This window comes from Maylandia zebra, linkage group LG7, assembly GCF_041146795.1.
Source record: "Maylandia zebra isolate NMK-2024a linkage group LG7, Mzebra_GT3a, whole genome shotgun sequence".
Taxonomy (NCBI): domain Eukaryota; kingdom Metazoa; phylum Chordata; class Actinopteri; order Cichliformes; family Cichlidae; genus Maylandia; species Maylandia zebra.
The window spans coordinates 67,442,576-67,458,833 of record NC_135173.1 but is presented as its reverse complement, the minus strand read 5'-3'; the positions used below and the strand labels follow the sequence as shown (position 1 = coordinate 67,458,833).

At 48.1% G+C, this 16,258-nt stretch overlaps 1 protein-coding gene across 1 annotated transcript in view; it reads left to right on the top strand.

The window, feature by feature from the left end:
* ankrd27 (ankyrin repeat domain 27 (VPS9 domain)) overlaps positions 1-16,258 on the top strand; it is a 29,777-nt gene that overhangs the window by 10,250 nt on the left and 3,269 nt on the right. Inside the window, exons 5-25 of the mRNA XM_012925134.3 lie at positions 405-464; positions 1,771-1,824; positions 2,166-2,231; positions 2,567-2,643; positions 3,165-3,286; positions 4,734-4,812; positions 6,017-6,143; positions 6,240-6,332; positions 7,847-7,968; positions 8,668-8,750; positions 8,896-9,011; positions 9,507-9,599; positions 9,732-9,929; positions 10,378-10,437; positions 10,803-10,919; positions 13,578-13,622; positions 13,709-13,825; positions 13,896-14,090; positions 15,083-15,202; positions 15,278-15,451; positions 16,055-16,148. Of these exons, the coding sequence (XP_012780588.1) occupies positions 405-464; positions 1,771-1,824; positions 2,166-2,231; positions 2,567-2,643; positions 3,165-3,286; positions 4,734-4,812; positions 6,017-6,143; positions 6,240-6,332; positions 7,847-7,968; positions 8,668-8,750; positions 8,896-9,011; positions 9,507-9,599; positions 9,732-9,929; positions 10,378-10,437; positions 10,803-10,919; positions 13,578-13,622; positions 13,709-13,825; positions 13,896-14,090; positions 15,083-15,202; positions 15,278-15,451; positions 16,055-16,148 (2,212 nt within the window). The remainder of the gene's footprint in view (positions 1-404; positions 465-1,770; positions 1,825-2,165; positions 2,232-2,566; positions 2,644-3,164; positions 3,287-4,733; positions 4,813-6,016; positions 6,144-6,239; positions 6,333-7,846; positions 7,969-8,667; positions 8,751-8,895; positions 9,012-9,506; positions 9,600-9,731; positions 9,930-10,377; positions 10,438-10,802; positions 10,920-13,577; positions 13,623-13,708; positions 13,826-13,895; positions 14,091-15,082; positions 15,203-15,277; positions 15,452-16,054; positions 16,149-16,258) is intronic.

Here is a 16,258-nt window from a genome sequence, read left to right as displayed (position 1 = left end):
TACCAGGGCCACCGACTGATTTGAGCGATGGTTTCCCAGCAGCTACCATCGGTCTCCAGCGTCACTCACAGCTGGTTGGAAATCCTCCCTGTGGTTGCAGATGGTTGCAGACTCGTCTCGAGGCCTGTTATTGGCAGACAAGTTGATGTCACATGTCTACAGAACTTGTCATTGTACAGCTGCAGCTATCGCCCCCCAGTGGCCATCAAAAAGAGTGCAGGTTTAAGGCTCCTCCAGCTAGCTTCACTTTGATTTAATACATGACAACAATGCAAACAACACCTCCAGGAGAGCGTGCATCTTTTTAGCGTTAATGTGTTTGAATGTTTTCGAGTCTTTAGGGGATTTTTGCGTTCGACTTTTTTCTTTCCTGCTGAGCTAACAGCTGTTCTGTTTCCTGTCAGGACTCTGTGAACGGTCTTTACACTAAGTGTCTTCAGTGTCTGCTGAGAGACTCTCACCTGGTGAGTAGAAACAATCTTTATTTGTCACGTTAAAACTGGCTGAATGAAAATCCGCCTTTCTCTCCTTGATTTGGAGAATATTTATTTCTGGCTTCTTCACCTGGGGCCAATATTCACTCTTCTATGTCTTTATTATTCGCGTGCTTCTCTGGTTTGCATGGTGGCTCGGTGCGTTCACGGTTATTCGTGTGATTATCTGACTTTGTTTCATTTGTCCCTCAGCTGCACGATGACATCAAAGGCGTGAGAAACGTGGTCGAGTAACACGGCCGTGCTTTTTGAGCATGTGACTGTTAAAGCTCTCCGTGTCTCCGCTTCGTTTCTTTTTAATAAAACTGTGAGCTTGTGTTTGAGAGCCGATTCTGCCGGAGGGAAGAGCAGCTGATGGAAAGTGCTGATTACTCACTGAGAGGCTGCTGTTTTAGTTTAACAGCGATCCAGTCCGCTGTGAGCCTGAGCTGGATAAGAGATTTGCACCATACAAAGGACGAGCAGTCCAGTCGGTCAGGATGTTGAATCTGTGGCACCAACTACAGAGGTTTTAGCAAAATCACCTGTATTAAAAGGATTCTTATTCAAATCTCTAAAATAACATAAAAATTGGGAGAAAATGCAGATTTCTGTCACTCATTGTTTCTGCTGTGTGCAAACTTGGTGATTCCCTCACAACGTCCTGTGTTAAGGCAGGAAACACAGATGCTCAGCAGTGTGCTGTGAACAATCATGACAGTCCAACATGCTTTTTACTGCAGAAGAAGCTCATGTGAGCGTTGCATGTAAGCGGGGGCTGTACTGAGTCGGCAGCTGTAGTTCAGAAAAGTCCTGCTTTCGTTGATTCAGGCATCTGTGACCTCGGTGCAGTCGCTTCCCTCTTTGTGGGAAATGAAACGAAACAGCACATAAACCAGAGGAAGCATTCTGGTGAAACATCATCGTTGGTCGTTAATGCTTCGTTAGATCAACCTCGTTGTAAAATGTTGTGTTAATGCGGCCACGTTACGTTCATCTGTTGGCTTTGCACACGTGAGCGTTTTGCTGCTGTCATGTGGGGAGGAATCGTTTCCTCCGGTTCGGAAAGGATCGAACCCCAAACAGTGTCATGTGACCGCCGTAACTAATGCTTCAAATCAGCTTCCTTTAATCAGCGTGACCTCTGACCCGACGCACACACGCAGGATGCTGCGAGTTCCTCTGGACTGGATGATTCGATGATATGTGGCCGCGGCGTCTGCGACTCAGCAGTTTTGGGCCTGATCACATCCTCTAACGCCTTCCTCTTCCCCTGCATGCTTTGTGTTTTCTGCAGAAACTTCTGGCAAAGCAGGAGCTTCAGATGACGCTCCTCAAACAGGCTGTGGAGGTAACGTCTCTGGGTTCAGTGAAGGAGAAAGGTTGACACGTAGACGCAAGTTTAAGTTTGCAAGAAAGTCAGATTTCATCAAACACATGCAGAAGCTCCCACAGCTGTCACACGTAACTTCCTGCTTCATGCCAGTGAAACTGTAAAGGAATCGATTAATAAGCCGAATAACTCAATAAGATATTTACAAAAAATAAGACGGAGCTCAATGTGGGCAAAGCTACATGTGACAGAAGCAGCTTAATAATCCAAACATGCAGCTATTTTGGTGCGAGGTGAGAAACTTTGATGAGCTGTTCCTGACACGTATTAAAATATTGGTTTTCCTCTTCTTTTCCCAGATGTACGTTCATCATGGTATCCATGAATTAATCTTTAACTTTGTGGGAACGCTTGAGGCCAGCCAGGTAGGTCTGAGCTCAGATTTCCTCATTAGACGTAACGAGGGAGCGAATAAACCGTCTGTTCGTCCGCTTTCTTCCACCACCAGATCCTGAGTGATCTGCTCACGTGCCTCCTGCATACACACACATCCCTGTGGTGTTTTTGCTGCGCGCTGCTGCAGATATAACGTCAAACACGCAGCTTGCAGGGATCACTTGTCTTTGCAGAGGGATCGTTGTTTCAGTGATGGAAGCCTTAATATTTCTCCTTCTTGCTCTTTATTACTGTGATGACCCCAAAAAGAGGCTTTGACAGTTTCAAAAGTTCCTCTCCCGTCTCTTGTGCTGCCGGTCGACAGGACGCTGCCTTCAACAAAACCACCAGGAGTCTGCAGGAGCTGCAGCAGAAAGAGCTGGGAGTCAAACCCGAGTTCAGGTCAGTTCCACACCGGAGCGGACTTTGAGACCCAGACCTCTGCAGCGTCAAATCTGGTTCTGCTGACAGGTTTAACCAGCGCTTGCTGTTCTGAACACGTTACAGACGATGTTTAAATGTGCAAAATGCCTTCAACGTTTACACGGACCCAGTTAAGGTGACCTGATCGTGGCAGCGTTCCAGCAGCTCGCATAGACAAACACGATACGTGTTCATGGTTTATGAAGTCAAATTTTATTTCAGACTTGTTTTTAAATACGTCCTGGTCAGTCTGACCCGAGGGACAGCTCAGGGTCCCAACAGTGGAGACCATCCAAGGGTTACTGGTGAAATAGAGCGATCATGAAGACTTGCGTCATGTTTCATTGCACCGTGTGATTGGTTCTGTCTCTGTTTTGTAAATTGAATCTGTTGTTTAGCTGTGTGCCTCCTTCCTTTAGCCCGAGCCACTGAAGCTTTGTGAATGTGTCCGTTCGATGTCTCTGACCGATCGTCTGTCCCCCGTTCTTCTGTCTCTGCAGCATAAACTTGTCTCGGGCTAAAAGAGAGCTGAGCCAGCTCAACCAGCAGACGTCCCCCCTCCTCAAACTGCTCTGCCTGCGTAGAGTCGCGCTGACCGCCACCCAGACCCCGAGACGCACCGGTACTTACTCTGTTGGTTTGTGTGTGCGGAGCTAAAACGAGTGTGTGAGCTCATCGACCTCCTTTGTAGGAGAAGCAGTTTAAATGTGTGTGTGGAGCTTCAGCGCTCGCTTTAATGGAAGTATGTCACAGCTCGCCGTGAGCGGGTCCCTTGCAGCCTCAGATTTGCAACACATTGGAACCAGTTCTAGTCAGTCTGCAGCTGGTCTGTGGTGCACCACATACTGCATGCCAAAGCACCCTCGAGCAAGACGCTGAACCCCGAGTTTCCTCAGGTGGATTCATGGATGTTGGGTCGTGCACAGGTGTGGATGAGGCTTGCAGTAGAAAGTAATTTGTCACAGACACAGAGGTTGCAAGTCCATTGGCATTAATCCATCCATTTATTCATTCGCTTCCACTTATCCTTTTCAGGGTCGCAGCGCTGGAGCCTATCCCAGCTGTCATAGGGTGAGAGGCGGGGTGCACCCTGGACAGGTCGCCAGTCTGTTGCAGGGCCAACACACAGGGACAGACAACCATTCACACTCACATTCACACCTAGTGACAATTTGGATTATCCAATTAACCTATCCCCACAAGCTGCATGTCTTTGGACGGTGGGAGGAAGCCGGAGTACCCGGAGGGAACCCACGCAAACACGGGGAGAACATGCAAACTCCACACAGAAAGACCCCGGCCTGATGGTGGAATTGAACTCAGGACCTTCTTGCTGTGCGGCAACGGTGCTAACCACCGTGTTGCCATTAATCCATATTATTGATAATATTAACGTAATATTTGCGATCATGTCGTAGTTTCCATCCTTGGGCTGTGCTGCAAAAACACAAAGTCTGAGAGCTTGGGAGGCCTGTTTCGGTGACACCAGGGGCGACCCAGTGTTAGCCAGCTGATTTAAATGCGGTGCAGATCTAATCGAATTTAACGTTAAATTAAACTTCAGTTTATGTCATTTGGACACGTTTGTAGAAAAAGTCCCAAACAGGACAAAAAAAAACTGTAAATATCTAATAGTTTTCAATTAAGATAAGATAGAACTTTATTAATCCCTCGGGTGGGTTCCTCTGGGAAATTGGATCACTCTGAGAAAATCACATTAGATCCAGGAGTCTGACAAATGAGACCATTCCTTTATTTTCTCGCGGTGACATAAGAGAAACCACCTTATTAAACGTGTAATGCAGGGAAATGCGGGACTCATCAGAGAGCGGCTGTGCGACTCTTGTGTTTCCCTAAAGAAAAGGACAGTACCGACTCTGTGAGCTTCCATTTGTGCAGTTTGCTTTGGTAATCCAAGCTTATTGGATCACGGCAACAACCCCGCTGTCAGCCTGCAGCGCCGAGCTGACGAGAAGCCAGTTTACTCATTAGTGCTGAGCTGAGGGAGAGATGAACGGGAAGAATGACTCTTCAGTTTCCACTCACTGACTGTGTGTCTCCCTCCACAGTGAGCATAGAAGCCGTGAGCGCCGACGACCTGCTGTCTGTCGTCCTCTATCTGCTGGTGAAGACGGAAATCCCCAACTGGTGAGCGAAAGGGGAACTGGCTGCGACCTTTGACCTTCTGTCGTGAATAAAATGCAGAGAAATGAGGAAAAAATGAGGCAGTGAAAACATAAAGACGACTCACAGTTTTACAGTTTTGGGTCAAAGGGATGGTATCGCAGCCCTGCTCGATTCTGCAGGTCTCACATGTGGGCGTGGATAAACTATAACACTGGCTTCACCCACATTTGTGAAATTTGGAACAGTCGGACCAAAAATTAAGTTTTTTAAACTTAACATCTCATTTTGGCAGCGTCTGTGTCCGTTTCATTTATATTTTTAGGTTTTGTGGGTCACACTTTCCTCTTGGAGGTAAAATCAGATCCTTTTGAGCTTTCGATAACGGGCGTGTCCACGATGCCACGGTACAGAAAGTTGCTATAATTGGAATTTATATTTTCTAATGTGCCGCAAACTTCACAACCTGGAGACATTTTAATATTAAAAACATCTCGAGCGGTTCCTGTGTTTGTTCTGCAGCAGAACCTGCTCAGTCTGAACTCTGCAGCGCCCCCTATGAGGCAGGAGGTGAAGTTTTTGCGTTTACTGCACTGTGCAGCTGAGGACACGGACCGGTGGCCTCCAATAGTGACTTTAACAATCAATGTTAATGTTTTATGATCAAATGCATCATTTTTTATTGCAATATTTGATTACTTTATTGAATTCATAATGTTTGTTGACAGTAAACTGTCCACAGCGCGTGATTTTTCCTCTATGGTAAATGGTAAATGGCCTGTATTTATATAGCGCTTTTCTAGTCCCTAAGGACCCCAAAGCGCTTTACACAACCAGTCATCCACCCATTCACACACACATTCACACACTGGTGATGGCAAGCTACAATGTAGCCACAGCCACCCTGGGGCGCACTGACAGAGGCGAGGCTGCCGGACACTGGCGCCACCGGGCCCTCTGACCACCACCAGTAGGCAACGGGTGAAGTGTCTTGCCCAAGGACACAACGACCAAGACTGTCCAAGCCGGGGCTCGAACCGGCAACCTTCCGATTACAAGGCGAACTCCCAACTCTTGAGCCACGATCGCCCACAATCTATAAATAAGCACAATTAATCTTCCAGTGAAAGGCAGCCTAACTGGAGGCTGCTGAGGATGATCTATAGTTATGAAACATCATTTGGGTTAATAAGATGTAGCTGGGTGATCTAATTTGTCTTATCTTCAGGATGGCCAACCTGAGCTACATCAGGAACTTCTGCTTCAGCCACTCGAGTAAAGATGAGCTCAGCTACTGTCTGAGCACCTTCGAGGCGGCGGTGGAGTACATCAACCTGGGGAAGCTGCAGAACTCTGTGAGACACAAACACACTGCTGTCGTATCTCAGCAGCTGCTTCACTGTGCTGGAGATCATCCATGTGTTTTCTCCTGTTTTTGCCTCCTTCCTCAGGGCTCTGGTGAGCTCAGCGACAAGGCGCTGTTCAAGGAGAGGATGAGTCTGCTGACTCAGGGTGTAGCCACGCCCATTAATTGTCTGTTTGAGGTGAGCTGCAGCCCGAGACGTTAGCGGATGTCCCATAAAAGATCAGCATGATGTCTAAAACTGCTCCTACATGATGTGTATTTGTTTTTTTTTGTACAGTGGGATGTAAAAGCTTCTCCTGATGCTGTGAATGTTTTTACAGATCCTTCGAGGTCCAATTCAGTTTGAAGGAGAAGGAATTTAAGAGAGTGAAATAAAAACTGTTATTTAGCACTTAAAATCTTCAGCTCTGTTCCCTCTGTTGGCATTTCTTCTGTTTATGTTCATTATGTTTCCTGGTGTTTTCCAGGCCATGAAAGTGATTTAAATGTGTAGTAACTATTTTTGGGGGTTATTTTTATATTGTACATAGATCAGAGTAATTACGTCTTCCAAGAAGCTGATACATTCAGATAAACTTATAATTAATCTGTTAAAAATACATAGGAGTGGGTTTGTGGAAGCCGTCATATCCCCTCACCATATTTGAGTACAGTGGCCAGGAAGGACACCCCTCCCCCTTCTAACACCTGAATACAAGCTAACGTATCAGATTGTTAGCTTGAGGGTCCTAAGAAAAACCCACTTTCCCTCAGATAAACAGTATGATTACATTCTCACATGATATGAAAGTTTATTCACTAAGTGTCAGTTATATCCACTTTATAGAAACTTTTGCTGACAGCAGCAAAAACACAATAGCTAACAGCAGCAAAAAAACAGGCTAACAGCCGCTAACGGAGGCTAACAGCAGGAAAACGTAGCAGCTAACGGAGGCTAACAGCAGCAAAGACACAATAGCTAACAGCAGCAAAAACACAGCAGCTAACAGAGGCTAACAGCAGCAAAAACACAGCAGCTAACAGAGGCTAACAGCAGCAAAGACACAATAGCTAACAGCAGCAAAAACACAGCAGCTAACAGAGGCTAACAGCAGCAAAGACACAATAGCTAACAGCAGCAAAAACACAGCAGCTAACAGAGGCTAACAGCAGCAAAGACACAATAGCTAACAGCAGCAAAAACACAGCAGCTAACAGGGGCTAACAGCAGCAAAAACACAATAGCTAACAGCAGCAGAAAAACAGGCTAACATAGCAGCTAACGGAGGCTAACAGCAGCAAAAACACAGCAGCTAACAGAGGCTAACAGCAGCTTACCAACAGAAAGGTTTACCTCAGTAACACTGTCAGCAGTCAAAAGTGACTCCTGACTCCTCCAGAGTAAATAAAGGTGGATACTTCTCACCCAGAATTGACAGCTGAGGTAAACAGCAGACAGATGTGGAAAACCCCTGGGTTGCATCTGGATGGATCCGCTCCCCAAACAGTGATAGCAACACGCTCGCTGGCTACGGCTGTTATGGGGTGCACTCTGAAAGTCTGAATTTAATGTTTTTGATCTCTCTTGGCTAACATGTTTATCCTATACCCTCCACTATACCGAAGAACACTCATTTGACGGCAATCTACAGTCTTCTGACATCTAGTGGCGAGATTTTGCTAATGCTCAGTTTGCTCCTGTGTGTTTTGTAGCACATAGCAAATGGAAATGAAGAGGAGGTTGAACGCCTGCTGAGTGATGGAGAGGCCGATGAAGATGTGAAGATGTGTCATCCTCTCTGCTCCTGTGACCTCTGTGACCTCCAGCTGTCCGGGTCAGTGTCCAAACTCACACAGACAAACACGCAGAGGTACAGAGAGTACGTCAAAGCATTCACATGAAAATAACGAAGAATAAAGAAGAGTAAAGGCTCCACGGTACAGATTTGATATGACCTGCCTGGAGTTTATGACACACTGATTATTGACTGTGAAGCTGGAAATTCACTCTAAGGCTGACTTTGCCTTTGCACATATGCAGAGAAAAGCTGATGTGATGCCTTCGACTTGTATTTTCATTGTTCAACTGATCATCACTTCCCCTTTTCTCCATTATTTTTGTGCATCAGAGCTTCGAATCAGGAATAAAAACCATTTGTATTTTCACTTCCCACTGAAACCCCCAGACACACACACACACACACACACACACACACACACTTTTAGTGTGTGTGTGTTTCAGACCGTTATGCAATGGCCCATTAAAAACGAAAATACTCAAAAATGTAGCTGCACCACAAACGCTGTGCAGTCCTGTTAGCTAAAGTGAGGCCTAGCAGAAAGCGCCACCTGTCGGCCACGCCCACCTGTCGCAGCTGAAGCTCTGAAGTAAGAATCAGACCGCAGAGTCTGATTGAGCCTCACTGGTTACTTCCTGAAAGCTCCCTCTAACCTTTGACCAATAAGCTCCTTGTTTGACGCGTTCAGCCATTATTGACCGTAGACTGACTCTGAGTGTTGGCGCCGTGTTTCAGGCGGCTCAACGACCCGTCCATCGTCACGCCGTTCTCCAGAGATGACCGGGGTTACACTCCTCTGCATGTCGCTGCTCACTGCGGTGAGTGGCTGCTAACGCGCAGTGACACAACATGAGTTTGTTTAATACTGCGAGGCACAATTTATATATAAAAAGTATTAACTAACCTGTGTGTGTGTGTGTGTGTGTGTGTGTGTGTGTGTGTGTGTGTGTGTGTGTGTGGCAGGTCAGTCCCAGCTGATCGACATACTGGTGCATAAAGGAGCTCAGGTGAACGCCACAGACTACCACGCCCTCACACCGCTGCACCTGGCGTGTCAGCGTGGATACCAGGGAGTAACGGTGAGCACGCGCAGAAAACTAAAATCCTGGGATTTAAATTAAAAAAACTGAACTTAGACGGTCTGTTAGTGCAGTGACCTCACAGCAGCCATATTATTGATCAGAAAAAAATGTCATTAAAATGCTCCATAAGGCTCCAGCAGCACAAACACGGTGCAGAGGTCCAGCTCAGAGACTCCAGGTAGCTGAGGTGAAGCTGCAGCTACAGCCGCCTGTGTCTGCACCCACCTGTCAGTCAAAGTCTGGTTATTTTTAACTGGCAGGTTCAAACATCACCTCTACCTTTAAGCTTTAACATAATCCAAACAGATGAGTTATAAGCAAACAAAGTCATTAAACCAGTTTCCAAAGTGAGGACTGAAATGTGTGTTCTGGATCAGCCGCAGCTGTCTGACCTCAGCCAAACAAACTTGTCGTTAAATAAAGACGAATGAACGCTCCAGAGGAGGAGAACATTACAACAAACGATGTCCTTCCTTTGTTTCTGTTGTCCAGCTGCTGCTGCTGCACTACAAGGCCAACACGGAGGCTCAGGACAACAACGGCAACACGCCGCTGCACCTCGCCTGCATGTACGGACACGAGGACGTACGTCGCCGCTCTCTCTGTTATGTCCTCACATTTCATCCTTTAAATGCTCCAGTTGGTTTGAACCCACCGGGTTAGTCTGTTCCAGTAAATAACTCAGCATGTTCATAAATAATAAATGCTGTGTGTCAGTGTGTGAAGGCCTTGGTGTACTACGATGTCCAAACGTGCCGTCTGGACCTGGTGAACGACAAAGGCGACACGGCGCTGCACATGGCGTCGCGCTGGGGCTACGAGGGCATCATCCAGGTGCTCCTGGAGAACGGAGCGAGCACCCACATCCTCAACAAGAACAAGGAGTCGCCGCTGCAGTGCGCCCTGAACTCCAAGGTCAGCGACACTCGATTGTGCCAGAACATGCAGAGGACGCTTCCACTGTGTGGGTGCTGGTTTGAGTCCCTCACCCCACAGCTGTGGTAGCATAATGAGGATAGCAGCTAATCTGATCAGCTGCTGACGGCAGGTCGACTGATCCCCTTTCTCCAGTCTGTCCACTAAACCAGCTTCAGATACACTTTAAAATCAGATGTTTGTTTCATCTCTGCTCCAGGCAGTACCAGAGCCTGGGGCCTGATGCAGACACAGGTCTGCATCAGGCCCCAGGCTCTGGACTTTAGCCCTGCAGAGTCTCTGAGTCATGTTCACTCAGCCTTTCTTGCACGATAAAGGTTTTTCAAATGATGTAAACAGATGCTTCAGGTGCTCCCTGAAAAAGAAACATATTGGTTTCATGGCGCACATACTGTAAAATGAATGTGTTGTTCATGTCTTCCTGCAGATCCTCATGCAGCTGCAGTCCACTCAGAACGGCCGGAAGCGCTGCGGCAGCGGCGTCGACGTGAGTCTCATCTGCACTCACGCTTGCATTGGACAGATCTCCAACATCACAGTGAATATTGTCAAAATCCATGTGACAAAAGTGTAATTGAATACAAAAAGGTTTCCTCACGAGACAGAGCGGCTGCATGTTTAACAGGGGGACTCAGTGAAAAGTAGTTCCAGTGAAACCTGGAACTACTTTTCAACTGGTGAGCGAATGTTCGCAGTTGACTCTGCGTCCTCTCTGGTTTCACCACGTATGTTTGAAACGTTCACCCTGGTGGTCACATTTGACCTGCATTCACACACTAAAGCTAAACTATGTTAGCATTGGGAGTATTTGGAGGCTGGTTGTGTTTTCAGCATCTCTTTTCTGTCTCTCAGTCTCCCAGCCGCTCGCCTCTGGCCTCAGACTGCAGCAGCCGCCGCTCCTCCGTCTCCAGCACCTCCTCCCTGGGCTCGGAGGTCAAACCAGAGGGAGAACGGGTCCGGCACAGAGAGGTGAGCGCTGACCAGGAAACACAACAACATTGCTAGCACCAATCAAGTCAAAGTCAAAGTCAACTTTATTTGTCGATTCTGCCACATGTACAGGACATACAGAGAATAGAAATTGCGTTACTCTCAATCCCTAGATAAATAGCAAATGAACATTTAAATATATTTAAATATAAAAGTGATTAAAAATGCAAGTAAAATAATTAAAAAGTAAAAATTTAAATAAATACAATTTTACATATAACAAGAAAGCTATACAATATACAATATAATGGGTAAGTGACATTGAGTGTAAACCAGGCAGAGTAGTGCAAATAGGCAAATAGTGCAAATGGAGATTTAGTAATGTACGGTAAGAGAAAGTGTAACAACAAAGTCTTATGAGGTAATGGCAGTCCAATGCTCCACAAAGTGACTGGTAACTGGTGCAGGCCAGTGAGTGAGTCAGAGAGTGTGTGTGTGTGTGTGTGTGTGTGTGTGTGTGTGTGTGTGTGTGTGTGTGTGTGTGTGTGTGTGTGTGTGTGTGTGTGTGTGTGTGTGTGAGACAGAGTTCAGTGAGACCGTGGAGGAGAGAGGGGAGAGGGGGCAGAATCGGGAGGGAGTTAAGCTTCCTGACAGCTTGATGGATGAAGCTGTCCTTCAGCCTGCTGGTCCTGGCCTGGAGACTCCGCAGTCTCCTCCCCGACGGCAGCAGCTTGAAGAAGCTTTGCATTGGGTGCGTGGGATCAGCCGCTATGCAAAGGGCTTTTTTAGTGAGACGGGTGCTGTAAATGTCCTGGAGGGAGGGGAGAGAGACACCAATGATCCTCTCTGCAGCTCTCACTATGCGTTGGAGGGTTCTATGGCAGGACGCATTGCAGGCTCCAAACCACACAGTGATGCAGCTCGACAGGATGCTCTCGATGGTGCCTCTGTAGAAAGTGTGCAAGATGGGGGCTGGTGCTCCTGCTCTTCTTAGTTTGCGGAGAAAGAAGAGACGCTGCTGTGATTTCTTGGCCAGTGCTGTGGTGTTGTACGTCCAGGAGAGATCCTCTGTGATGTGCACACCCAAGAACTTGGTGCTTCTCACTCTCCACAGACGCTCCGTCAATGGTCAGAGGAGCATGTTGGGTGTGCATTCTCCTGAAGTCCACAACAATCTCCTTCGTCTTCTCCACATTCAGAGAGAGATTGTTGTCAGCACACCACGTGGCCAGGCGTCTCACCTCACTTCTGTAGTCGGTCTCATCCCTGTTGCTAATGAGACCCACCACCGTTGTGTCGTCCGCAAACTTGATGAAGAGGTTGGAGCTGTATGATGGAGTGCAGTCATGGGTCAGCAGAGTGAAGAGGAGGGGGCTCAGCACACATCCCTGCGGGGCCCCCGTGTTTAAAATGATGGTGCTGGATGTGTTACTGCCGACCCGTACTGTTTGAGGTCTTCCGGTGAGGAAATCCAACAGCCAGTTGCACAGTGAGGTGTTGAGCCCCAGCTGGACCAGTTTTTGAGTGAGCTGTTGGGGGATTATAGTGTTGAATGCTGAACTGAAATCTATGAACAGCATTCGAACATATGAGTCTTTTTTGTCCAGGTGTGTGAGTGCTGAGTGGAGTGCAGTGGAGATGGCATCATCGGTTGAGCGGTTGGGCCGATACGCAAACTGGAAGGGGTCCAGGGAGGGGGGCAGGACAGTCTTGATGTGTTTCATGACTAGTCGTTCGAAGCACTTCATCAGGATGGGAGTAAGTGCAACAGGACGGTAGTCATTAAAGCAGGAGGGAGATGACTTTTTTGGAACCGGAATGATTGTGGTGGCTTTAAAACATGTGGGGACGACAGCCTGGATGAGTGATATGTTGAAGATGTCTGTGAAGACATCAGTGAGTTCCACTGCACAGTCTCTCAGTACACGACCAGGAATGTTGTCAGGACCCGGAGCTTTACGTGCATTGATCCTGCTGAGGGATCTCCTCACGCTGTCCGGGGACAGAGTCATCACCTGGTCACCAGGAGGGGGTGGGGTCTTCTGTGCAGTGGTGCTGTTTTGGACTTCAAAGCGAGCAAAGAAAGTGTTCAGCTCGTTCAGCAGGGGGATAGTGCTATCACAGGTCTGTGGTGGGGGCTTGTAATCTGTGATGGTCTGAATGCCCCGCCACAGGCTCCGTGAGTCTCTGCTGTCTTTGAAGTGATGAGATATTTTCCTGGAGTACTGTCTCTTAGCCTCTCTGATGCCACGGGAAAGGTTGGCCCTAGCTGTCCTCAGGCTTGCCTCGTCTCCATCTCTGAAGGCAACATTCCGAGCTTTCAGCAGCCTGTAGACCTCTCCTGTCATCCATGGTTTTTGATTGGCCCGGACAGTTATGGTTTTCGTGACTGTTACATCCTCAATACACTTGTTGATGTAGGCAGTAACAGTCTCTGCGTACTCCTGGAGGTCAGTGGTGTTGTTATAGGTGGCAGCCTGCTTAAACATGTTCCAGTCTGTAGTATTAAAGCAGTCCTGTAAAGCCTCTGAAGACCCCTCTGGCCACACTTGTATCCGCTTACAAACCGGTTTGGTCACTTAATAATCAATCGGTCAAACGTTATTTCTGAGAAAGCGTTCATGGAGGTCTGTGCAGCTCCGAGTACCAAAGAAGAAGAAAACGTTGGTGTCTGACGCCTCTGTGTTTGACTGACAGGTGGAGAAGCTGCTGCGAGCCGTGGCAGACGCTGACGTGGAGATGGTGAGTCTTCTGCATTTGTGCTGAACGCTCAGGGTCGCGTTCCCTCGATGGGAAACGTGACGACGTCTGCTCATCCTGTTTCTCAGGTGCGTTACCTGTTGGAGTGGATGGATGAGGAAGAGGAGGATCAGGGAGAAGTACGGTCGGAGGCTCCGCTTTGCCACCCTCTGTGTCAGTGCCCAAACTGCGCCCCCACTCAGAAGGTACGCCGGCGGCCCGTGCAGCAGCGTGGATGCGACGCCATTTCCATTAAACTCTCTGATCTTCCCGCAGCTATCGGTGCAGCAGGCGGGAACTCTCGGCGTAAACAGCTGCAACGTCGACGGTTTCACGCCTCTCCACGTCGCCGCCCTCCACGGACACTTGCCGCTGGCCACCCTGCTGATCCGCCACGGGGCCAACGTGAACGCCCGCACCAACCAGAGCGCCACGCCACTTCACCTGGCTTGCCAGAACAGCCACATCCCGGTAAGCGATAAGGGAGAAGTGAATGTGTGAGCTTTCCGTGCACAGGATGTAAACATGGAAAACTTGGCCACATTGTCAGGAAGACGTGTCGGAAGTTTTGGCTGATGTTAGTTAGGTTTAAAAGAGTTACTCAAATTTTGATGAACACGTCACATAAGGAGCAGAAAGTCAGGCTCTACAGCAGCAGATTTCCAGGTTACGCTGCTGTTTGGTAAAAACATGCTTAGATTAGCCTGATGTGCACAAGTATTATCAAAATAATCTCACTAGATTCTTCTTGGCTGCAGATCTTCACTGTTTTCCAGAAACAAACTGGTGCCCATCCTGTAACTATTTTATAGCCAATATTAAAGGAAGACAGGCAACATCATCTCTGAGGCAGTGACGTCAGAGACTTCAGGACACCAACAGCTGGCAGATGTTGCCTCAGATTCAGTAAACTGCAGGACACGTGTCCACCAGCAGAGCTTTAGTTCACAGCATCCTCATTGTTGGATGTTCTGGATATCACCCAGAGGAAATAGAAGTTATGCAATGGGCACAAAGACGGACTCAAACGTGAACAATCAGAAAGCCGGACTGCAGAGCACAAAGCTGACTTAAAGTTCATTTGTTGCACGAGTCCGCTCGCTCCTTCGCTCGTGTCGCTGAGCAGAGAAACGGCTCAGAAAGAGGAGTCCAACCCCAAGCGTCAGTTTCAGGTGCCGCTCAGAGGTTTTCTCCTCACTGAGGGGAAATGTGAGCTGTTTATTCTGCACGGTCACTTTCTCTAATTTCACCTTGCAGCCTGTTTCTGCAGGGGTTGTACTTTCTTAGACGCCCGTGTAGAGCTGAGCGGTGGAAACACAGTCTGTCTGTGACTCTGACTGGGACCCGGCTAATTGCTGGTGACCACTACAGTGGTGTGTGTGTGTGTGTCTGTTGGCAAAAAGTGATTTTATTGTCATCGTTGTGAAGGATGATGTCATTCTGAGTGTCATGGTGATGTTTAGGTGGTGAGGTTTCTGCTGGAGTGCAACGCCAAGCTGAATAAAAAGGATCACTATGGCAACACGCCGCTGATCCACGCCTGCCTGCGTGGAAATCTGGACACAGCCACCATCCTGTTACAGGTGAACACACGCACACGCACGCACGCGCGCGCGCACACACACACACATTAACTCTGAAAGTGTGTGTGTTCACAGAGTAATGCGTTGGTGAACGTGGCGAACCTTCAGGGGAACACGGCGCTCCATGAGGCAGTGCGGGGCGGGCATCTGGCGCTGGTGGAGCTGTTGCTGAGGGGCGGAACCTCTCCTGGCATCAGGAACAAGAGGCAGAGGACGCCGCTGGACTGCGCCTACGAGCTGGGCGGAAAGGTCGTGGAGTGCCTCACGCTGAATCTGAGGACCCACAGGGTCCTGATGTCAGCGTCATGGCGTCGCTCCGTCTCAGTGACCAGGCCGACTCCACGGTGCTGACATCAGGGCTCTTTGCAGGTCCCGCCTTTGTAGTCCAGCAGAATGAATTTGAAGCCGATGCTGATGTCTGATACATGATTTTAAAATCATAAAATGTGATGAGCATGAAACTGCACCTTCCAGTATGTTCAGCTAGCTGTAGCTCCCAAAAAGCTTCAGAGTTCATAGAAAGCATGAAAGTAAACCCGCTCAACTCCAAATGTATGTCTTTGGACTGTGCTAGGGTAGCTTTGTATGATTCACAGCTCAAAATAATCCAAATGTGTGTAACTGTAGCTCAGCGCCAACACAGAGAGCTTAAACGGCTCGCTGACCTTGCAGTGGCCGGTGCACAATTGTATTTATTAAGAATGGGACCATGATCTGCTGAATATGAGAAGTATGAACTTCGTCTTCTTTTACTTTGGAGTCGTTCCTGGGGGGTTCTCCTGGAGCTGTTAGCTCTTCATCGCTGCACCGTCGTGCAGGTCTGAAGACTTATCTTCCTGTTATCTCGTGCAGAACACTGAAATCCTGCGAGCTCTGCAGAAAGCATCTGGACTCTCCCCTGATGATGAACCGATCAAACTCCTCTCCGTCCCCAAAGGAGCTCTGGGTAACTAACACCAGAAATAAATCCTACAAAGCAGGCTTTACTTAAATTTCATTCATTAGAATGGGGACTGTGATCCACAGCCGTGTAATCAGGATCGTTTCTGTGCTTTT